The sequence below is a fragment of the Electrona antarctica genome (assembly GCF_951216825.1).
Source record: "Electrona antarctica genome assembly, chromosome: 8".
In the NCBI taxonomy this organism is placed as follows: Eukaryota; Metazoa; Chordata; class Actinopteri; order Myctophiformes; family Myctophidae; genus Electrona; species Electrona antarctica.
In genome coordinates this window covers 32,132,765-32,156,640 of record NC_136789.1, presented here as the reverse complement: position 1 = coordinate 32,156,640, position 23,876 = coordinate 32,132,765, and the positions used below count along the sequence as shown (strand labels likewise).

Genomic DNA, 23,876 nt, shown 5'->3' with positions numbered 1-23,876 from the left:
GGTCAGGGGCGTGCAGACATTTAGAGGGGCGGGGGTCGGGGGTCAGGGGTCAGTGGCGTGCAGACATTTAGAGGGGAGGGGGTCGGGGGTCAGGGGTCAGGGGCGTGCATACATTTAGAGGGGCGGGGGTCGGGGGTCAGGGGTCAGTGGCGTGCAGACATTTAGAGGGGAGGGGGTCGGGGGTCAGGTGACCAGTGGCGTGCACAGACATTTAGAGGGGCGGGGGTCGGGGGTCAGGGGTCAGTGGCGTGCACAGACATTTAGAGGGGCGGGGGTCGGGGGTCAGGGGTCAGTGGCGTGCACAGACATTTAGAGGGGCGGGGGTCAGGGGTCAGTGGCGTGCGCAGACATTTAGAGGGGCGGGGGTCGGGGGTCAGGGGTCAGTGGCGTGCAGACATTTAGAGGGGCGGGGGTCGGGGATCAGGGGTCAGTGGCGTGCAGACATTTAGAGGGGCGGGGGTCGGGGGTCAGGTGACCAGTGGCGTGCACAGACATTTAGAGGGGCGGGGGTCGGGGGTCAGGTGACCAGTGGCGTGCACAGACATTTAGAGGGGCGGGGGTCGGGGGTCAGGGGTCAGTGGCGTGCAGACATTTAGAGGGGCGGGGGTCAGGGGTCAGGGGTCAGTGGCGTGCACAGACATTTAGAGGGGCGGGGGTCGGGGGTCAGGTGACCAGTGGCGTGCACAGACATTTAGAGGGGCGGGGGTCGGGGGTCAGGTGACCAGTGGCGTGCACAGACATTTAGAGGGTCGGGGGTCAGGGGTCAGGTGACCAGTGGCGTGCACAGACATTTAGAGGGGCGGGGGTCGGGGGTCAGGGGTCAGTGGCGTGCACAGACATTTAGAGGGGCGGGGGTCGGGGGTCAGGGGTCAGTGGCGTGCACAGACATTTAGAGGGGCGGGGGTCAGGGGTCAGTGGCGTGCGCAGACATTTAGAGGGGCGGGGGTCGGGGGTCAGGGGTCAGTGGCGTGCAGACATTTAGAGGGGCGGGGGTCGGGGATCAGGGGTCAGTGGCGTGCAGACATTTAGAGGGGCGGGGGTCGGGGGTCAGGTGACCAGTGGCGTGCACAGACATTTAGAGGGGCGGGGGTCGGGGGTCAGGTGACCAGTGGCGTGCACAGACATTTAGAGGGGCGGGGGTCAGGGGTCAGGGGTCAGTGGCGTGCAGACATTTAGAGGCGCGGGGGTCAGGGGTCAGGGGTCAGTGGCGTGCACAGACATTTAGAGGGGCGGGGGTCGGGGGTCAGGTGACCAGTGGCGTGCACAGACATTTAGAGGGGAGGGGGTCGGGGGTCAGGGGTCAGGGGTCAGTGGCGTGCACAGACATTTAGAGGGGCGGGGGTCGGGGGTCAGGTGACCAGTGGCGTGCACAGACATTTAGAGGGGCGGGGGTCGGGGGTCAGGTGACCAGTGGCATGCACAGACATTTAGAGGGGCGGGGGTCGGGGGTCAGGGGTCAGTGGCGTGCAGACATTTAGAGGGGCGGGGGTCAGGGGTCAGTGGCGTGCAGACATTTAGAGGGGCGGGGGTCGGGGGTCAGGTGACCAGTGGCGTGCAGACATTTAGAGGGGCGGGGGTCAGGGGGTCAGGTGACCAGTGGCGTGCAGACATTTAGAGGGGCGGGGGTCGGGGGTCAGGTGACCAGTGGCGTGCAGACATTTAGAGGGGCGGGGGTCGGGGGTCAGGTGACCAGTGGGGGGCAGACATTTAGAGGGGCGGGGGTCGGGGGTCAGGTGACCAGTGGCGTGCACAGATATTTAGAGGGGCGGGGGTCGGGGGTCAGGTGACCAGTGGCGTGCAGACATTTAGAGGGGCGGGGGTCGGGGGTCAGGTGACCAGTGGCGTGCAGACATTTAGAGGGGCGGGGGTCGGGGGTCAGGTGACCAGTGGCGTGCAGACATTTAGAGGGGCGGGGGTCGGGGGTCAGGTGACCAGTGGCGTGCAGACATTTAGAGGGGCGGGGGTCGGGGGTCAGGTGACCAGTGGCGTGCAGACATTTAGAGGGGCGGGGGTCAGGGGGTCAGGTGACCAGTGGCGTGCAGACATTTAGAGGGGCGGGGGTCGGGGGTCAGGTGACCAGTGGCGTGCAGACATTTAGAGGGGCGGGGGTCGGGGGTCAGGTGACCAGTGGCGTGCAGACATTTAGAGGGGCGGGGGTCGGGGGTCAGGTGACCAGTGGCGTGCACAGACATTTAGAGCGGCGGGGGTCGGGGGTCAGGGGTCAGTGGCGTGCACAGACATTTAGAGGGGCGGGGGTCGGGGGTCAGGGGTCAGTGGCGTGCAGACATTTAGAGGGGCGGGGGTCAGGGGTCAGGGGCGTGCAGACATTTAGAGGGGCGGGGGTCGGGGGTCAGGGGTCAGTGGCGTGCAGACATTTAGAGGGGAGGGGGTCGGGGGTCAGGGGTCAGGGGCGTGCATACATTTAGAGGGGCGGGGGTCGGGGGTCAGGGGTCAGTGGCGTGCAGACATTTAGAGGGGAGGGGGTCGGGGGTCAGGTGACCAGTGGCGTGCACAGACATTTAGAGGGGCGGGGGTCGGGGGTCAGGGGTCAGTGGCGTGCACAGACATTTAGAGGGGCGGGGGTCGGGGGTCAGGGGTCAGTGGCGTGCACAGACATTTAGAGGGGCGGGGGTCAGGGGTCAGTGGCGTGCGCAGACATTTAGAGGGGCGGGGGTCGGGGGTCAGGGGTCAGTGGCGTGCAGACATTTAGAGGGGCGGGGGTCGGGGATCAGGGGTCAGTGGCGTGCAGACATTTAGAGGGGCGGGGGTCGGGGGTCAGGTGACCAGTGGCGTGCACAGACATTTAGAGGGGCGGGGGTCGGGGGTCAGGTGACCAGTGGCGTGCACAGACATTTAGAGGGGCGGGGGTCGGGGGTCAGGGGTCAGTGGCGTGCAGACATTTAGAGGGGCGGGGGTCAGGGGTCAGGGGTCAGTGGCGTGCACAGACATTTAGAGGGGCGGGGGTCGGGGGTCAGGTGACCAGTGGCGTGCACAGACATTTAGAGGGGCGGGGGTCGGGGGTCAGGTGACCAGTGGCGTGCACAGACATTTAGAGGGTCGGGGGTCAGGGGTCAGGTGACCAGTGGCGTGCACAGACATTTAGAGGGGCGGGGGTCGGGGGTCAGGGGTCAGTGGCGTGCACAGACATTTAGAGGGGCGGGGGTCGGGGGTCAGGGGTCAGTGGCGTGCACAGACATTTAGAGGGGCGGGGGTCAGGGGTCAGTGGCGTGCGCAGACATTTAGAGGGGCGGGGGTCGGGGGTCAGGGGTCAGTGGCGTGCAGACATTTAGAGGGGCGGGGGTCGGGGATCAGGGGTCAGTGGCGTGCAGACATTTAGAGGGGCGGGGGTCGGGGGTCAGGTGACCAGTGGCGTGCACAGACATTTAGAGGGGCGGGGGTCGGGGGTCAGGTGACCAGTGGCGTGCACAGACATTTAGAGGGGCGGGGGTCAGGGGTCAGGGGTCAGTGGCGTGCAGACATTTAGAGGCGCGGGGGTCAGGGGTCAGGGGTCAGTGGCGTGCACAGACATTTAGAGGGGCGGGGGTCGGGGGTCAGGTGACCAGTGGCGTGCACAGACATTTAGAGGGGAGGGGGTCGGGGGTCAGGGGTCAGGGGTCAGTGGCGTGCACAGACATTTAGAGGGGCGGGGGTCGGGGGTCAGGTGACCAGTGGCGTGCCCAGACATTTAGAGGGGCGGGGGTCGGGGGTCAGGTGACCAGTGGCATGCACAGACATTTAGAGGGGCGGGGGTCGGGGGTCAGGGGTCAGTGGCGTGCAGACATTTAGAGGGGCGGGGGTCAGGGGTCAGTGGCGTGCACAGACATTTAGAGGGGCGGGGGTCGGGGGTCAGGTGACCAGTGGCGTGCACAGACATTTAGAGGGGAGGGGGTCAGGGGTCAGGGGTCAGTGGCGTGCACAGACATTTAGAGGGGCGGGGGTCGGGGGTCAGGTGACCAGTGGCGTGCACAGACATTTAGAGGGGTGGGGGTCGGGGGTCAGGTGACCAGTGGCGTGCAGACATTTAGAGGGGCGGGGGTCGGGGGTCAGGGGCCAGTGGCGTGCAGACATTTAGAGGGGCGGGGGTCGGGGGTCAGGTGACCAGTGGCGTGCAGACATTTAGAGGGGCGGGGGTCGGGGGTCAGGGGCCAGTGGCGTGCAGACATTTAGAGGGGCAGGTGCTCAAGTGAAAAAAGGGCACCTTGTGCAACGCGTGGAACCGGCCGGTTGCCTTAAAGGTATATTCAGTGATTTGACTTAATTCAAATATCACTTATTTTTTCTTTTTTTCTGGATAATTATCTCTACTATAGAGAGTGCTGACCATATAAGGAGTTCCTCCCTGTCCCCAGTGAGCCCCTGGGGTCAAAAAACCCTAGTTTCAGTTTTGGTGGCGGGTGGCAAAGCCTTCATCCAATCAGGATGAGAGGGGCCTTCCTCCAATCATGATCGAGTGGGGGCGGGCCTTGGTGCACATGCTGTTGGCCTGTTGCACTTCCCCCCACTGTAGAGCGTGCATGTGCACATTTTGTTACCGGGGTGACTGGGTGGTTTTCCAAATCACCCAAATCACTGAATGCTCCTTTAATAGTGAGTGAGATTTACAGATTTTGGGGAATAAATAATATATTAGCAGCTTTTTATCAAGACTTGATGAAGAGTATAAGCGGTTGCACCACTTAAAAAGGTGAGCTGACGTACCGATCTCCTTGCCCAGTCCCTTAAAAAGGTGAGCTGACGTACCGATCTCCTTAAAAAGGTGAGCTGACGTACCGATCTCCTTAAAAAGGTGAGCTGACGTACCGATCTCCTTGCCCAGTCACTTAAAAAGGTGAGCTGACGTACCGATCTCCTTGCCCAGTCCCTTAAAAAGGTGAGCTGACGTACCGATCTCCTTGCCCAGTCCCTTAAAAAGGTGAGCTGACGTACCGATCTCCTTGCCCAGTCCCTTAAAAAGGTGAGCTGACGTACCGATCTCCTTGCCTAAAAGGTGAGCTGACGTACCGATCTCCTTGCCTAAAAGGTGAGCTGACGTACCGATCTCCTTGCCTAAAAGGTGAGCTGACGTACCGATCTCCTTAAAAAGGTGAGCTGACGTACCGATCTCCTTGCCCAGTCCGGCGTAGCGCAGGGAGCCGGCCGACGACACCACGGCACACCTGTTGAACGGGCCCAGCTCCGCCGTGATTGGCCGCGCCGGCAGCAGCTGGCCCGCCCACGGCAGCGAGCTGAAGGGCGGGAGGTCGGGGGTCAAGGTCGCCACCTCCACCTTCTCCTTGAGCTGACACAGGAGCTCCGGGCCGCTGACCTTTGGCCTCTTGCCCGTCGGACCCGAGAACTCCACCCCGTACTTGTTCATGGCCTGGAAGGAAGGAGGAAATGACATCACGGCATGTGTTTATAAAGGTGCAGTACGGGATATGATAAAAAAAAACCCTGTGTGAAGTGAGGGGCACTCTTTTCATCGTACAAGTTTACGTCATATTTGGCGGACATTTGACCTAATTTCTCCTTTCATTGTCAATGGAAAATATTGAGACGTGTGCACTGGGGACAAAAGTTGTATATAGGAGGCACCTCCTATATACAGCGTAACCTGACTCCGCCAGATGGTGGCAGTATTGAGTTCACAGGTTCCCTCCTGCATCTGGTCTCTCTCAAGCAGAAACGATGAACCCGAAGCAGCGGGACAAACATCTGATATCTCAATAATAATTTCGAGTTGTAGTCCTGTTAGGTCGTGTTTACAGTTTGTGCTGTGGCAGCGCTTCAATACGTCATCAGTCTCACGTTGATCCCGCCTCTAGCGGCCGCATATCGCTCCGGTCAGCACTGGCTCGGATTCATCGTCTCTGCCCGAGAGAGACAAGATGGGAAGCAGGAGGAGGAACTCACTGCTGCCACCATCTGGCAGAGTCAGGTTAGGGCTGCGCCCCTCAAAGACAAACAAAACATCCTGCTTCAGGTGACATATGGCGGTAGACAAAAAATAGTAGCTTAGGCGATTTTCCTTCCGATTCACTGTGGCGTGAATTTGGGGGTAAAACATTCCCAATCCTGATATCCTGACAGGCAGGCAGGCAGGCAGGCAGGCAGGCAGGCAGACAGACAGACAGACAGACAGACAGACAGACAGACAGACAGACAGACAGACAGACAGACAGGTGTCTACCTGGTAGTTCTGCACCACCTTGCGTAGCCGGTGTCCCAGCATGCTGGAGGACATGTCTTCGTTCCAGACCTCTCCCAGTCCCAGGATGCCGTGCGGTCCGAAGAACTCCGCCTCGTCTCCCACTCCCCCACTCAGCTCGCCACGGCGACGGCCTGTCAATCAACAGAGTGCATTTGTACTCGAAATGAACACGTCCCATCGGTAGCGATGGAGATCGAAACCCGATACCCGGAAAAACCTGATTACTTGCGCAAGCAGAGCGTGCAAGTAATCGTTTTCGTCCAGGGCGATGTTTGATGCGTATGCGCCGTGCCAGCGTATGACGTAATGACTACTTGTGCTTGATATGGCAGTGGTGTCAGATTACATACATGTATACATGGGGGCATTACCTTTAATCCTCCCGACACTAAAACATATCGTCATTACGTCACCATCGAAAACCAATTACACCCTGGCATTGGGTCATTTAATCCACATCTTTATTACGTCATCATTGAGAGCTAGTTATACCAGTTATACCCTGACGTCATATGCTGCTACGATACATACGCATACGCAAAGTAACCACAGTATACCGCTAATCAACTTACAAATCACATATACATATACATAGAGGCATTTCCTTTAATCCACCCGACACTGATCGACATATACGTCAGGCACGCGCCAGAGTGCAGTTCTAGTATACCTGTTATCAATAAGCTTTGGGCTTATCAAGCCTGTTATGGAGCATAGCGGCCCACAACGTCATGTTTAAACAATCAAGACAAAAAGGCGATCAAGAAATAAATCTAATCACCCACGCTGGCATGTCGGTCTAAAAGTGTATTGATACCTTCCAACCAGCGCTGCCCGGGTAAACAAACGTACGCTTTGAAAGTGACGGTACACTTATTTAACCAGTCAACAGTTTCTTTATAATATTATTTTCTAATGGTAAAAAGGTCAATTGCCTTCCGTCCGTTAGAAAAGTACTTTGAAGGCCCAAGTAAAATGCAGTGCAAGTGATATTTTTTGATTACGGTAAATACATTTAATTTATTTCCGTTTATAAAAAGCTGAAGATACATGGATATGTTATCGTAATTACATATTTGTAGCTTTTGTCATTTAATTTTAGGTGATTTTAGGATCGTTAAATTGTTAATCGCAATTATTTGTGTGACAATGAATCTTCAACTTAAATATAATTTTGTAATACTTGGTTACTTTCCACCAGCGTGCGTTATTCCAGATAACGCATGGTCCCAACCTACCACCAAACAGGGTCTCCAGGGTGTGTGTTATTCCAGAGGACTCTGTGCCAACCTACCACCAAACAGGGTCTCCAGGGCGCGGGTGAAGGGGCGTGGCAGCAGCCATCCCAGGAAGCCTTTGGACGGGGAGGAGTCTTTCGGCCGGTGGCGGGGCGGCTCCTTATTGGCTGCTTCCTGCTGCAGGGTGTGGTTTGGAGAGGAGAGCACCGGGATTGGCCGGTGAGGGTTGCCGGGGACGACGCCAGGAAGCTTCAGCGGGTCCACCAGCATGGGCTTGGCCCCGCCCCTCAGGACCTGCAGGCCGGGAAAAAAAGGTCAAAGTTCAGACATGGCAGGCAGGCACCGGGAGGAAACCCTGAGGCCAAATGGACATAGTGGCCGAATTTGGTATTGCAGCTGGAGCCATTGCTGGTCCGTTGACTGTCATTGCGCACGTTCATGTGATTGGGCCCGTGACACGTGACCGCTATGTTCAACACTATGTGAGCGCAAACGGCGCAATGATAGTCAACGGCCAGCGCGTTCCATGTAATTGGGGCAATCCATCCCAGAATGCACTCTGTTCCTACCCGGAAGGAGGAGTGAAATCGCCTCATGCGCTTTTGAGCAACTTAATGCAAGTGGACGGGAGGAGAAATCCGGTGCCGTCTCTATTAATATATACTCTAAGGGACAGACAGACAGACAGACAGACAGACAGACAGACAGACAGACAGACAGACAGACAGACAGACAGACAGACAGACAGACAGACAGACAGACAGACAGACAGACAGACAGACAGACAGACAGACAGACAGACCTTGATGACGGAGTGCGCGCGGGGCTGTGCGCGGGTGCGCGCGCGCACACCGAAGATGGCGTCTGTGACGGGCACGCTGTTCTCGGCGCAGAAGGCGTAGAGCGCCGCCATGGAGACGCAGAAGAACGCCATGCACACTGCACCTCGCCGCGCACGACGCCGCAACCGCCACAGGACACTCACCCTGTCTGGAACCTGAGGAGAGGAGAGGAGAGGAGAGGAGAGGAGAGGAGAGGAGAGGAGAGGAGAGGAGAGGAGAGGAGAGGAGAGGAGAGGAGAGGAGAGGAGAGGAGAGGAGAGGAAAGGAGAGGAGAGGAGAGGAGAGGAGAGGAGAGAGGCATGTTCTATTTGTGCAGTTTGACCTGACCTAATGAAACCAAAACTATTAACATTTCATCTGACCTTATTCTGGAGGAGTGTTGTGTTGTGTCGTGTCGTGTCGTGTCGTGTCGTGTCGTGTCGTGTCGTGTCGTGTCGTGTCGTGTCGTGTCGTGTCGTGTCGTGTTCCCGATGAATTGGGTACAATATAGATTAGACCACAATGGAAACATTTTTGTGTTGTCCTTTTTAGGCACAACCTTTGACTGTACTTTACTACCTGCTGTAGACTATACGGTCCAGTTCAGGATGTGATCACTATTGTTTTGATTTTAGCCATGTAAAGTTGAGTCCAGTTTAACATGCATTACATGCATGCATTAATGTGAACAAAACATATCTTAAAGTTGTGTTCTCTATTTATCTCATTGCTTCCTGGTCCATCCATCCTTACTAATAACTAATTGACACATTGGTTGTTCAGTTTGACCCACCAGTTTTGGAGACATGGCTTATAGAGTAATGTCTTGCAGAGAAACAGAAAAACAGGCTTGAAACGTTCACTTCTGTGGACTCTAACATTACACCTATAGTTAAATGTTTATTTCATATTTACATGTAGATTTCAGCTCTGACATTTATTTCAGACATGCTCTAGTATGTGAAGAGTCTTCCTGCATGTGCTATTCTAAAAAAAACAAAAAAACAAAACAAGAAAAAAAGGTTTTTTTCTCCTCTGGTGAAAAGCTGGCCACTGCCATCCAGACAGTGGGAGTCACGGAGATGGTGGATGGAAACGAAGCTCCACCCAGACAGTGGAGTCACGGAGATGCAGCTGGTGGATGGAAACGAAGCTCCACCCAGACAGTGGAGTCACGGAGATGCAGCTGGTGGATGAAAACGAAGCTCCACCCAGACAGTGGAGTCACGGAGATGCAGCTGGTGGATGAAAACGAAGCTCCACCCAGACAGTGGAGTCACGGAGATACAGCTGGTGGATGAAAACGAAGCTCCACCCAGGCGGCAACTTGCAGCGTCGGCCAGAAAACCAGGAAACTCTTTGCTATACGCTGCAAGTTGAGCTTCATTTCCATCCACCAGCTGTCTTAAAAAACCCAGGAAGAGACGCCTGCATGCCGCTCGTGGCATTTTGGCATCTTCGTGACTCCACTGTGTGGAAGCACCCTGCAGTCATCTTCGTGACTCCACTGTGTGGAAGCACCCTGCAGTCATCTTCGTGACTCCACTGTGTGGAAGCACCCTGCAGTGACTCCACTGTGTGGAAGCACCCTGCAGCACCCTGCAGCACCCTGCAGCACCCAGCAGCACCCTGCAGCACCCTGCAGCACCCTGCAGTCGCTCCACCCGTTTCGACTGTTATCAATCGACAAGACCGCAGTGATCACTTTAGGATCAGTACGATTGTTTTCAACGAGTATGGGCACGCTCTGCCGATTGATACAATGAAAACCCGGAAAACGACAGGATTAAGGTTGGCGAACATGCGTTAATATTAGGACCGCGCTGCGACATGCTTGCGGTTATGTTTAGGTGACGGTATGAGAAGGCTTGTCGTTCTCAGCAGGCTCCCAGCATGTCCAGTAGACCCATAAGATCGGTTAACGTATTATCAACGCCAATCGCACCCAGTAGGCTCCAGACTACATGCAGTAGGTCCGATCGGCTCGATAAGATTGGCGTAATAAGTAACCTACTGGGAATTATCGCTTGATTTTCGGTCGAAACGGCTCGTCAAATGCAGGGGAGGAGAGAAGTAGAGGAGAGAAGTAGAGGAGAGAAGTAGAGGAGAGAAGTAGAGGAGAGGAGAGAAGTAGAGGAGAGAAGTAGAGGAGAGGAGAGAAGTAGAGGAGAGAAGTAGAGGAGAGAAGTAGAGAGAAGTAGAGGAGAGAAGTAGAGGAGAGAAGTAGAGGAGAGAAGTAGGTGTTGTAACAACATTGGTGTCCTGTTTTACCTTGTATCCCATCCCGTCGCCTCTGTGTCTCGGTTGTTGCTTAGTTACCGTGTTCCTTCTGCATAGCTCCTCCCCTCCTGGGATGGATGGATGGATGGATGGATGGGTGGGTGGGTGGATGGATGGGTGGGTGGGTGGATGGATGGATGGGTGGGTGGATGGATGGATGGGTGGGTGGATGGATGGGTGGGTGGGTGGATGGATGGATGGATGGATGGATGGATGGGTGGGTGGGTCGGTGGGTGGGTGGATGGATGGATGGATGGATGGATGGATGGATGGATGGGTGGGTGGATGGATGGGTGGGTGGGTGGGTGGATGGATGGATGGATGGATGGATGGGTGGATGGATGGATGGATGGATGGATGGATGGATGGATGGATGGATGGATGGATGGATCGAACGATCGATAGAAAACGTTATTTTGACAGATATAATAAAGAGGGATAGCATGCTATATTATTTAGCCTATTAAGCACCCATGTATACTTGCTCCAATTGTATTGTTTTGGTTCCACAATACAAAAATTTAAAAAGTAAGGAAGAATGTTATTTAGATAGCATGTTGTTTGGACATGCTAGGTTCCTTGTTTACCTGGCTGGTATCCTTATAGTTCAATGGTTTTTGTAACAAGGCCCATTATTTATTCATCATTTGAGCCATAGACCACCATTTGATGACATTTAGCCTCTCAGACTCAGACCCAAGACTTATTTTGTATAGTCGTTGGATAAGGTTTTGAACACAATTCGATGCTGTATTGATGTTGGTACCATTAGGAGAGATGACAGGCAAACCTTTATCAACATAACAATTATTCTACATTGTCTAATTGTGTAGACTTCTTATCAATAAAGTAGGCTAATGCAGATGTTTAACAATAATTTAACTTTAAAATGAAAACCAATTGGATCCATAATCCATTTGGTTTAATTTTACACTCTCAAGAGTTCCTATAGTTTACAGAGACACTACACTCTCTCAGCATTCTATGGTCCTATAGTTTACTGAGACACAATACACTGTCTCTCTGCATTCTATGATCCTATAGTTTACTGAGACACTACACTGTCTCTCTGCATTCTATGATCCTATAGTTTACTGAGACACTACACTGTCTCTCTGCATTCTATGATCCTATAGTTTACTGAGACGCTACACTGTCTCTCTGCATTCTATGATCCTATAGTTTACTGAGACGCTACACTGTCTCTCTGCATTCTACAATCCTATAGTTTACTGAGACGCTACACTGTCTCTCTGCATTCTATGATCCTATAGTTTACTGAGACGCTACACTGTCTCTCTGCATTCTATGATCCTATAGTTTACTGAGACGCTACACTGTCTCTCTGCATTCTATGATCCTATAGTTTACTGAGACGCTACACTGTCTCTCTGCATTCTACAATCCTATAGTTTACTGAGACGCTACACTGTCTCTCTGCATTCTATGATCCTAGTTTACTGAGACACTACACTACACTGTCTCTCTGCATTCTATGATCCTATAGTTTACTGAGACACTACACTGTCTTTCTGCATTTTCCTATAGTTTACTGAGGCACTATACATATACACTGTCTCTCTGCATTGCATTCAATTATTCAATTGCTTATTGTGAGTCACTCTATATTTGCAGTCGAGGAGAAACCACCCAACTCCTTTTTTTAATTTGTTGTTTTATGCCTGTGTGTTGGTTGAACAAATATTGAACCAATGAACAGTAGTAAAAGGTAAAACAAACCTCTTAACTCCATTGGACCCTCAAACTGTCTGCTAAAGCAGCTAACTCCACCACCTCTCCCCCTCTCAAACTGTCTGCTAAAGCAACTAACTCCACCACCTCTCCCCCTCTGAAACTGTCTGCTAAAGCAGCTAACTCCACCACCTATCCCCCTCTCAAACTGTCTGCTAAATCAGCTAACTCCACCACCTCTCCCCCTCTCAAACTGTCTGCTTAATCAGCTAACTCCACCACCTCTCCCCCTCTGAAACTGTCTGCTAAAGCAGCTAACTCCACCACCTCTCCCCCTCTCAAACTGTCTGCTAAAGCAGCTAACTCCACCACCTCTCCCCCTCTCAAACTGTCTGCTAAAGCAGCTAACTCCACCACCTCTCCCCCTCTCAAACTGTCTGCTAAAGCAGCTAACTCCACCACCTCTCCCCCTCTCAAACTGTCTGCTAAAGCAGCTAACTCCACCACCTCTCCCCCTCTCATACTGTCTGCTAAAGCAGCTAACTCCACCACCTCTCCCCCTCTCAAACTGTCTGCTAAAGCAGATAACTCCACCACCTATCCCCCTCTCAAACTGTCTGCTAAAGCAGCTAACTCCACCACCTCTCCCCCTCTCAAACTGTCTGCTAAAGCAGCTAACTCCACCACCTCTCCCCCTCTGAAACTGTCTGCTAAAGCAGCTAACTCCACCACCTCTCCCCTTCTCAAACTGTCTGCTAAAGCAGCTAACTCCACCACCTCTCCCCCTCTCAAACTGTCTGCTAAAGCAGCTAACTCCACCACCTCTCCCCCTCTCAAACTGTCTGCTAAAGCAGCTAACTCCACCACCTCTCCCCCTCTCAAACTGTCTGCTAAAGCAGCTAACTCCACCACCTCTCCCCCTCTCAAACTGTCTGCTTAATCAGCTAACTCCACCACCTCTCCCCCTCTGAAACTGTCTGCTAAAGCAGCTAACTCCACCACCTCTCCCCCTCTCAAACTGTCTGCTAAAGCAGCTAACTCCACCACCTCTCCCCCTCTCAAACTGTCTGCTAAAGCAGCTAACTCCACCACCTCTCCCCCTCTCAAACTGTCTGCTAAAGCAGCTAACTCCACCACCTCTCCCCCTCTCAAACTGTCTGCTAAAGCAGCTAACTCCACCACCTATCCCCCTCTCAAACTGTCTTCTAAAGCAGCTAACTCCACCACCTCTCCCCCTCTCAAACTGTCTGCTAAAGCAGCTAACTCCACCACCTCTCCCCCTCTCAAACTGTCTGCTAAAGCAGCTAACTCCACCACCTCTCCCCCTCTGAAACTGTCTGCTAAAGCAGCTAACTCCACCACATCTCCCCCTCTCAAACTGTCTGCTAAAGCAGCTAACTCCACCACCTCTCCCCCTCTCAAACTGTCTGCTAAAGCAGCTAACTCCACCACATCTCCCCTTCTCAAACTGTCTGCTAAAGCAGCTAACTCCACCACCTCTCCCCCTCTCAAACTGTCTGCTAAAGCAGCTAACTCCACCACATCTCCCCCTCTCAAACTGTCTGCTAAAGCAGGTTTTTTTCCCTGGATTTTTGAGTTATAGGTACGTGGTTTCTGTCTGACAGCATAAATTGTGATAGATAGATAGATAGATAGATAGATAGATAGATAGATAGATAGATAGATAGATAGATAGATAGATAGATAGATAGATAGATAGATAGATAGATAGATAGATAGGACTGCCTGGCTATGAACAGGCCTACATACATGGATAATGTGAATATAGATAAAGGTTATCATACATAGATGGATTCAAGCTTCTGTATTGACCTGTTCGTTTGAACTGTAGCCATTCTGTGAATATATATAATATCATATCATATCAATATCATCTCATCAATGCTTCGCACAAGTGCACTTATCATGCAGTTGCTGTGGATGCCTGCAATATCCGTCGCATGTATACGCCTAGGCCTACATTATTATTATTTGTTTTAATTAGTATTAAGTTATATTAATGATATCATATTCCATTCTCACCTCTGCTGCTCACTGATGCTGCTTGGCGTCTGTCATTGAATGAAGCGTCCATTTATAGGCTACCGCAGAGATAGAGCCGCCATCACGGAGAGAGAGAGAGAAAGAGATCATTCCATTTCCAACTGTTTATTATTGAACATTTTCATTGATTTATTCTTGAATGTATTGATTCGTTCGTGTTGTTTAATGTCTTTGCGGCTGAGCGGCTCGGCGCGCGCTGCGAGATAACGGTTGTCACGGTGCCGTCTGTCACACCGAGAAATGCTGCTCTATCGAAATGTGTGGCGACCGGCAGAGGTCGCTGTTGGGTGGTTTTCAATATGAGGTTTTTGCATCACCTGTGAATGGGAAAAAAACTATGTTTTAATTGAAAAATAAAACAAAATATTATGACGGTCGGTCACGGTCCTGTAACGTGTCAGTGGCTACTAGAATGGCACAGAGTGACCCCCGCAGTCACTGGATTCTGCGGGTCACCGCTCTCTGTGTAACGCGGATTACCCTCCTCAATCCCTGCAGAGAGAGAGAGAGAGAGAGAGGGAGCGGAGGAGAGCGCGGAGGAGAGAGAGAGAGAGAGAGAGAGAGAGGGAGCGGAGGAGAGCGCGGAGGGGAGAGAGAGAGAGAGAGAGAGAGAGAGAGAGAGAGAGAGAGAGAGAGAGAGAGAGAGAGAGAGAGAGAGAGAGAGAGAGGGAGGGAGCGGAGGAGAGCGCGGAGGAGGGAGGGAGAGAGAGAGAGAGAGAGAGAGAGAGAGAGAGAGAGAGAGAGAGAGAGGAGGAGAGAGCGGAGGAGAGAGAGAGAGAGAGAGGGAGCGGAGGAGAGCGCGGAGGAGGGAGAGAGAGAGAGAGAGAGAGAGAGAGAGAGAGAGAGAGGGGGAGAGAGCGGAGGAGAGAGAGAGAGAGAGAGAGAGAGAAAGAGGAGGAGAGAGCGGAGGAGAGAGAGAGAGAGAGAGAGAGGAGGAGAGAGCGGAGGAGAGAGAGAGAGAGAGAAAGAGGAGGAGAGAGCGGAGGAGAGAGAGAGACGCAGTGATTTAAAGGTCAAATATCGGAATCCCCGTTAATAATTGTGTTTTAATAGGCCTATATCATTGTAACATTAATGTTGAAGTCACTATACATGTTACATTCATTCATATTTGTAAAGCTCTATCTGGATGTTCTGTGGCTCTAAAACACAACAAACTGCATGTGTTAAAAAAAGTATTTTGATGGGGGAAAACTGTATAATTATAGTCTAATTAAAAACAAGAAGCTGCAGGGAAATAAGAATATATAGGCCTACAAAATTCGGACCCATGCACTTTTGGAAAAAGTTCTGGTTTCCTATCAGTGTGTTGTAATACTTGTATGTAGCCTATAGGCTACATAAAAGACTAGACTATTTCTTGTGGACGTGAAAACATTTTTTTAAGGAAATGTGCTATAGCCTCCTCATGCATCAACCAAAAATAATAATTAAATAGCCTGCTACTCATCAACATTTCCAGTATGTTCCATATTCCAGTAGCCTATAATTTGAACATGTAGATGTTATAAAATCAGTAATTTGGTCTAAATTTAAAAACTAAACAAAAGAAAAGGTAGTTCCCTGACCGGGAATCGAACCCGGGCCGCGGCGGTGAGAGCGCCGAATCCTAACCACTAGACCACCAGGGAAGAACTGCCCACGATTCGTCGGTATGACTATATAAATAAAATAAATCCGATACAGTTTGACTGACCACGAGAGTATCATTTTGAATATTAGCTTCGGAAACGAAAGGCGTTCAATTTGAATTGACTACCAAGAAGGAACTGGCCATAGGCCTATATGGACGCTATGCCGCTATGACTACAAGACGTCTCGATTCATATGATATCCGCAGAGCCAGTGTAGCTATTATAAGCAATCTAGAGCTTGTTTTTCCTGTAAAGTCGCTTGCAAAGTTTAATTATTACATTAAGCCAACTAAGGGCTGTTTTTGAGTGGTGCAACCATATGGGTGCAGCCTGGGCTGCAGCCACTCCAATGCCTGGCTTTGTCCGTCCCTGTGTCCTTGTGTGTCCCTGTATGTCCCTGTGCACCTGTGTCCCTGGGTGTCCCTGTATGTCCCTGTGCACCTGTGTGGCTGTGCACCTGTGTGGCTGTGTCCCTGTGTGTCCCTGTGCACCTGTGTGGCTGTGTCCCTGTGTGTCCCTGTGCACCTGTGTGGCTGTGCACCTGTGTGGCTGTGTCCCTGTGTGGCTGTGTCCCTGTGTGTCCCTGTGCACCTGTGTGGCTGTGCACCTGTGTGGCTGTGTCCCTGTGTGTCCCTGTGCACCTGTGTGGCTGTGCACCTGTGTGGCTGTGTCCCTGTGTGTCCCTGTGTCCCAGCTGTGATGTGACATTATGTGATCATGTTGATGTATATTCGTGATGATTAAAAATGCATGATTTAATGCCATACCATTCATTAGGGCTTAGATTAGCTGCAGTAACTTTATAACTGTATACACACTTCCTGTTAGTCTTTATTTATTATTAAAATGTAATAATTGTATTAATATTCATTTAATCATTTAAATTGTAAACATATTAATCTATTTTAAGCCTATTATTACAGCTAGAGACAGACAGGGAGACTACATGCTGATTGATGCGTGGCGTACTTGTGCCCCCTGGTGGTTCTACTATGTAACTACAGTCCCTGTATATAGCCAGCCACAGCAGTCCAGTGGCAATTTACAATTTAGGGCATTTAGCAGACTCTCTTAATCCTTAGAGTCCCATCCTTACAGTTTCTTAACTTCTGGGTTTTGGTTTCCTAATTTGATTTCAAGCTAAAGTTTCTTTTTTTGTGTGAGTTTATAGTCTTCAGTGTTTTCTTGGTTTGTTATTTAGGCCTTCCACTGTAAATACACCTACTGCGTCGGGGAAACCTAAAACGCCCTGAATGGCACTCCTGGATTCTGACACTTTTTGGAGCCTTGGCCTCTTGGCCAACTTTACACTTTGCATAACCCATTTAGACCTGACACCTAAATCATGACAGTTTTCTGAAAAACTTTTTTTTCTATGTCAGTGGTGCTCAACCTTTTTCATGACCCCCAGAATTATCTGTATTTGGCTGCGGGCCCCCATCTGAAAATGTGTTGTTCCAGGGACTCCCACCAGAAGCAAAGATTTGAGTTAAAAACGTTCGCTCTGAAAGAATATATATTCAAAGGATTTGCACCACATTTTCACGATTTTTGAAAAATAGCAGATCTACAGTGCCGCGCTACGAGCTTGTGGATCTGCTATTTTTCAATAGCTAAAGTATGACATAATGCTTAAAACACCAAAAGGGGTTCTCCCCCAGGATGGGATAAGCCTGTAAGGGCAAGTGGTACGACAAGTGCTACGTACAGCACGGGCCAAGATGGAGTCTGAAGAGGTGGGTTTTCAGACTATGGCGGGAGATTGGGAGTGAGGCTGCAGTTCTGATTGTATATATGGGAATGGCAATAATGAATGAATGAATGTCTTCAGTGTTTTTTTGGTTTGTGGAACCATTGGCGTGTAAGCCTGTATAGTATGTGTATGATTTTATGTAGACGTCTGCCTTTGTTTGTCCTTGTATTTTTTTATGTCACTATGGACCATGTGTCTTTAAATAGAGTTTGAATGAATGAATCAATCACCTTCATTGTTGTCACAGGCACTGACACTGAATAATTGCCTAGATAACTGAAGCATTTCATATATTGATTTTATTTGGTAGAAAATAAAAACACATCATGCCAAAGATGATTGATTTTATTTGGTAGAAATTAAGAACATACTATAGTATAGCATACAAGCCATACATCATGCCAAAGATAACACATAAAGCTGGTGATACACTTTCAAAGTGGATAAAATACCAGGTGGCACAGAGTACACCAGTGAAATAAAACTATACCTTTTAAAGATATATAACAAAATAAAAGTATCACCATTTAAACTTCATATTACATTTCCTCCATAGTAGGGACGGAAGGATCGAATGACGTGTATATGCCCCAATTTGGTGTGTGTGTGTGTGTGTGTGTGTGTGTGTGTGTGTGTGTGTGTGTGTGTGTGTGTGTGTGTGTCTGCCTAATACTAATATAAATGTTGTTTAGCTCATCCCTCCACCAGCCCCAGACTGAGTACACCCCAAAACACATCTAATATGATCTATTGAACCATGTTGTTCCATGACGGTGGTGTAGTTTAATAATATGATCTATTGAACCATGTTGTTCCATGATGTTGGTGTAGTTTAATAATATGATCTATTGAACCATGTTGTTCCATGACGTTGGTGTAGTTTAATAATATGATCTATTGAACCATGTTGTTCCATGATGTTGGTGTAGTTTAATAATATGATCTATTGAACCATGTTGTTCCATGACGGTGGTGTAGTTTTCTCCTCCTCTGCCATTCATCTCCGTCGTCCAGTTGTACAGTACCAGTTGTACAGTACCAGTTGTACAGTACCAGTTGTACCAGTACCAGTTGTACAGTACCAGTTGTACAGTACCAGTTGTACAGTACCAGTTGTACAGTACCAGTTGTACAGTACCAGAGCGCATCTTGTTTGGGGATTTCTTTACCCTTTCTTTGTGTGAAGGCCAGATAGGCCTGTTTGATCATAACGTAGTCTCTGTGAATAGAGGTAGAAAATGACCGTTGTTTAATAGACAGTGTGAAGAAATAAAATGAGTGTTAAATAGCACATCTAAAATGTGTCATCTAAAGAACGAAAATACATCGCTTGGATACACCTGGGACGTATCCTCAGTGATGTATCCAGAGGTCAACAGGGTTTCGGGTCTTCCAACATCATACCCCTCACTCAGGCGACCCAGCCGGGGTTGATCAAATCCCGACTTACGTCCCAGTATAGCTACCCTCGATCAGTCCCATTAGGGAGAGACCAGGGCCACACAATCAGTTGGATCCACTCCGGAACTTCTCTGCCGGGACTGGGAGGCACAGTTCTGGCATGTGGAGGGACTAGGCTCTGTGGGTTTCCTCCTGTCCGGGCCCCTCCTACGCCTCACCAGTCCGAGTACCGCCAGGACCCGTGCGTTGCACCGGACTCCCAGCACCAGGCACTTCATTCAGGAGTGGTGGTGTCTTGAGCCGCAATGGCTCTGCAGGCTCCACCGCTGGGCAATGGTGGTACTGCAGGCTCCGCTTGCGGCTCGAATGGCCCTCCTAAAGGCCTCATCGAAGGTTGTTGGGCTTCCTCCTCACGGAGGATGCAGGCTGGGGCTAAAACCCTGTTAGCCCCCGAAGTTACTTTACCTTTTGGAAACGATACTGCAAAAAAAGGGTTTTCGCCACTGTTTATGGACGCCCCTTTCCACCGATGCAGGGATACCTCTATACGGAACCTCTTCTCGGAGCGTAGAGTGAGGTTCCAAACAGGGCTAGAACTGATTCTACAAATGTCTTCTAAATCATGACAGTTTTCTGAAAAAACCCTCTGTTTCTATATCAGCGGTGTTCAACCTTTTTTCACGTCAGGGACCACCAGAATTATCTGTATTTGGCCGCCGACCCCCATCTGAAAATATGTTGTTCCAGGGACCCCCCACCCAGAAGCAAAGATTTGAGTTAAAAACGTTCGCTGTGAAAGAATATATATTCAAAGATTTGTGCCACATTTTTACGATTTTTCAAAAAAATTGCAGATATACAAGCTCGTAGCGCAGCACCGCCGTGGTACAAGCTTGTAGATCTGCTATTTTTCATTAGCTATTTTTCATTAGCTAAAGTATAACATAATGCTTAAAAACACCAAAAGGGGTTCCCGTCCAGAATGGGTTGAATACTTACATGCAACCTGGCGCCTCAGTCACATCTACAGAGAGAAGGGTGGCAGTAATACATACATAATATTACACCTAATGTTAAAGTCTCATAAACATCATTACATACATATTACACCTAATGTTAAAGTCTCATAATATTACACCTAATGTTAAAGTCTCATAAACATCATTACATACATATTACACCTAATGTTAAAGTCTCATAAACATAATTTATTCACATTTCTGGTGTTAATAATAAATGTCGGATCAATGTATGAGAAATTACACAGTGAAAAGGTATATGTGTGTGGACACGCATATACCGTACATATACACGCACGCACACACACACACACGCACACGCGCTCACACACTTACCTTCATATGTGGAGGAGGCTGTTGAAGATTGAGAGACAGTGATTGGTCAGTGAGGACAGCATGATGATAATTATTATTATTACAGGCCTAGATATTCATATACATGTAGATCAGTGGTTCTCAACCGGTGGTCCGGGGACCACCAGTGGTCCTTGAGGGGGTTCCAGGTGGTCCCCATGCAGCTAAATGATGGAGCGTTGGTATAACCAAATGGACCCAGATCTTTAACTCTTGAGAGTGTAAAATGAAACCAAATGGACCCTTTATAGATCTTTAACTCTTGAGTGTAAAATGAAACCAAATGGACCCTTATAGATCTTTAACTCTTGAGAGTGTAAAATGAAACCAAATGGACCCTTATAGATCTTTAACTCTTGAGAGTGTAAAATTCCATAGTGCACTCTCAAGAGAAATGTGGACATATTTTTTTAGTTTTGGGTCTGAGCGGCTAAATGTCATCAAATGCCTTGACATGAAAACAATGTTGATTTCGTCGACTAAAACTAAGACCAAAAATGTTCGTCAAATAAAAACTAGACGAAAATGTTAGGAAGGGACTACTGGACAAGAGATCCAGTATAAGTCATTTTACACTTGGTTGGATGCTGAAAATAGCCGATCTACAAGCTCACAAGCTTGTAGATCTGCTATTTTCAGCAAGTGTTAAATCAGTCATTACGGCGGCATCAAGGCCCGTCAAAATACATTTTAGTCGACTAAATGAACTGCAGGTTCAGTCGACTAAAATCTTATGAAATTTAGTCGACTAAAACTAGACTTAACACTAAAACATCCCAGGTGACTAAAATGTGACTAAAACTAAATTAAGTTTCATTCCAAGGACTATGACTAAAACTAAAATTTGCTGCCAAAAACAAACACTGCATGAAAAGGGTTGAAAACCCACTGATGTTGTAGAGATGAATGGATATTATTTGAGAAATAAATGTGTCCACAACATATCAGTTCGACACCTACCGGTTTGCTTCTGCTGCTACTGACGATCTGTTTTTCCAACACGACACTGACGGTCTGTTTTTCCAACACACCATCGACGGTCTGTTTCTCCAACAGCTCGTTGACCGTCTGTTTCTCCAGCAGGACATTAGTATCGCCGCCGACAGGATGACGACTCCCGTAATGACTGGAATCAGCACGGCGTGAACTGCAGGACCGTCGGTTTCGCCGGCGTCGTCGTCTTCTGAAAGACAGTGAGTCACAAATTATAATAACACACAACAAGGTGTTACAGCACCTAGCCTCGACGACCGTACAGGCGTACGCAGAGGCTCAACTTATGTCATTTTATGTTTTAAATGATGAATATCAACCGTTGCCCTCCATGAGGCGGTTTAGAGTACCTAAATGCCGGTGCGAAGTGCCGCACCGGCAAACGACTTTCGGCCAAAATGTCCTCTCAGTACAGGGTTGTGTAGCATGGAATGGCCTTCCTCTGCGTATAAGGGATTGTGCTACATTTCCATCTTTTAAATTCAATCTGAAAAAATGGTTGCTTGAAAACCAAAGCTGCAACCATTTTATGATCTTGTTTTAGGTGTATTTTTTATGCTGTGTTCCCTATGTAATGTTATGTAAATGTATTCCACTGTTTGTCTGTTTTCCGTTTTGTGTTTCTTTGTGAGGACTGCGGATGAAAACTAGTATCTTTGCCATATCTGGTGTATTTACGTCCATGTGACGTCCATTAATATGCATTGTCCGGTCTAAATGACTGTGCCATATCCGGTGTATTTTCGTCCATGTGACGTCCATTAATATGCATTGTCCGGTCTAAATGACTGTGCCATATCCGGTGTATGTACGTCCATGTGATGTCCATTAATATGCATTGTCCGGTATAAATAAACAAATAAAGTAAATCTAAGAAAAACAGGCTGAAGAACTCTTTTGTACACCAGTCTGTTCTGCTTTTAAACCAAAATCGGTAAACCAAGAGGATATGTTCTATTGTTCTTGTTCCTGTCTGTATCTGTGATGTGTGTCCTGTAATGTACCTTGTGTAATGTATTGTGTATGTCTTGTCTGTATCTTGAACGGTGACGTCATGAACGCAAAACGAATTTCAGTGTTGACAATAAAGTTGTAGCGTGTCTACATTTTATGTAGACAGGGCACTCTATAGTATATATACATAGTTTCATTATATAGATATTCCACTGTTAGGTTCTTAGCTTACGTATGATTTATGATGACTATTTCTATGAGGTATTTGATGTATTACCTACTTATGTATTTTGTTCTTGCTTACTGTAAATCGCTCTGGATTAGAGCCTAAATGCCTAAATGCCTAAAATTCTAAATTGTTATCTCTCAACAAATCAGTGATAAATACTCATGTTTTCTTTTTTTTCTTTTTCAACTTAAGTAAAAGTACACAATACTGCAATATAGAACTGCTCTGTTACAAGTAAAAGTCCGGAATTCTAAATGTACTTGAGTATAAAAGTACAAAAGCATTGACATCAAAATGTAGGACTTAAAGTATATACGAAAAGTACAAGTGCTCATTATGCAGAATGTCCCATTTCAAGTTTTCAAATGCATGCAAGTCTTTCTGAAAATAGCAGATCTACAAGCTCACTAATGCAGACAGACAGACAGACAGACAGACAGACAGACAGACAGACAGACAGACAGACAGACAGACAGACAGACAGACAGACAGACAGACAGACAGACAGACAGACAGACAGACAGACAGACAGACAGACAGACAGACAGACAGACAGACAGACAGACAGACAGACAGAATGTGGTTGTTACTTAAAGTCTTGTTAAGCACATGATTACAGTACGTGTCCCTCAAACAACTGCCTCTGAGACATTTCAAGTATTCATTAAAAAGAAGGAAAACAATATATGTATTTGTTTGTGATGGTAACATTCCATAGTATCTCTCTACAATATACCCAGTGAGTGAGTTTTTACCATCTACGCCTACTTGCCAAGATCAAACCTTACCTCCCCCCCAAACAATTCGAAACAGTCATCCACTCATTCATCTCCTCTAGACTAGACTACTGCAACACCATGGTATCACCCAATCCTCCCTCAGACGACTCCAATTGGTACAAAATGCTGCTGCCCGCCTCCTCACTGGTACCAAAAAATATGACCATATCACACCCGTCTTAATCTCACTCCATTGGCTCCCCATAAAACAGAGAATTGATTTTAAAATTATTTTATTCACTTTTAAATCTCTAAACGGCCTGGCCCCCCCTTATATGGCCGAACTTATACAGCGACACAACCCCTCCAGAGCTCTGAGGTCTGCCGACCTGTCTCTGCTGACCGTCCCAACGGCTCGGACCCTCAGAACAAGAGGTGACCGCGCTTTTTCCGTGGCGGCCCCCGAGCTTTGGAACAACCTCCCCCCCATATTAGAGCTGCTCAATCAATCACCATCTTCAAATCCCATCTTAAA

The 23,876-nt window shown here is 48.9% G+C and overlaps 1 protein-coding gene across 1 annotated transcript in view; it reads right to left on the bottom strand.

Moving 5' to 3' along the window:
• The window catches only part of st6gal1 (ST6 beta-galactosamide alpha-2,6-sialyltranferase 1), a gene marked incomplete at its 3' end in the record, with an annotated part of 17,973 nt that extends 7,389 nt beyond the window's left edge, over positions 1–10,584 (bottom strand). Inside the window, exons 1-5 of the mRNA XM_079508983.1 lie at positions 10,521–10,584; positions 8,231–8,425; positions 7,485–7,722; positions 6,170–6,321; positions 5,098–5,359 (exon numbers count right to left, since the gene is read on the bottom strand). Coding sequence (XP_079365109.1) covers positions 5,098–5,359; positions 6,170–6,321; positions 7,485–7,722; positions 8,231–8,425; positions 10,521–10,532 — 859 coding nt within the window. The 5' untranslated portion in view covers positions 10,533–10,584. The remainder of the gene's footprint in view (positions 1–5,097; positions 5,360–6,169; positions 6,322–7,484; positions 7,723–8,230; positions 8,426–10,520) is intronic.
• Between the last annotated feature and the right edge of the window lie 13,292 nt (positions 10,585–23,876).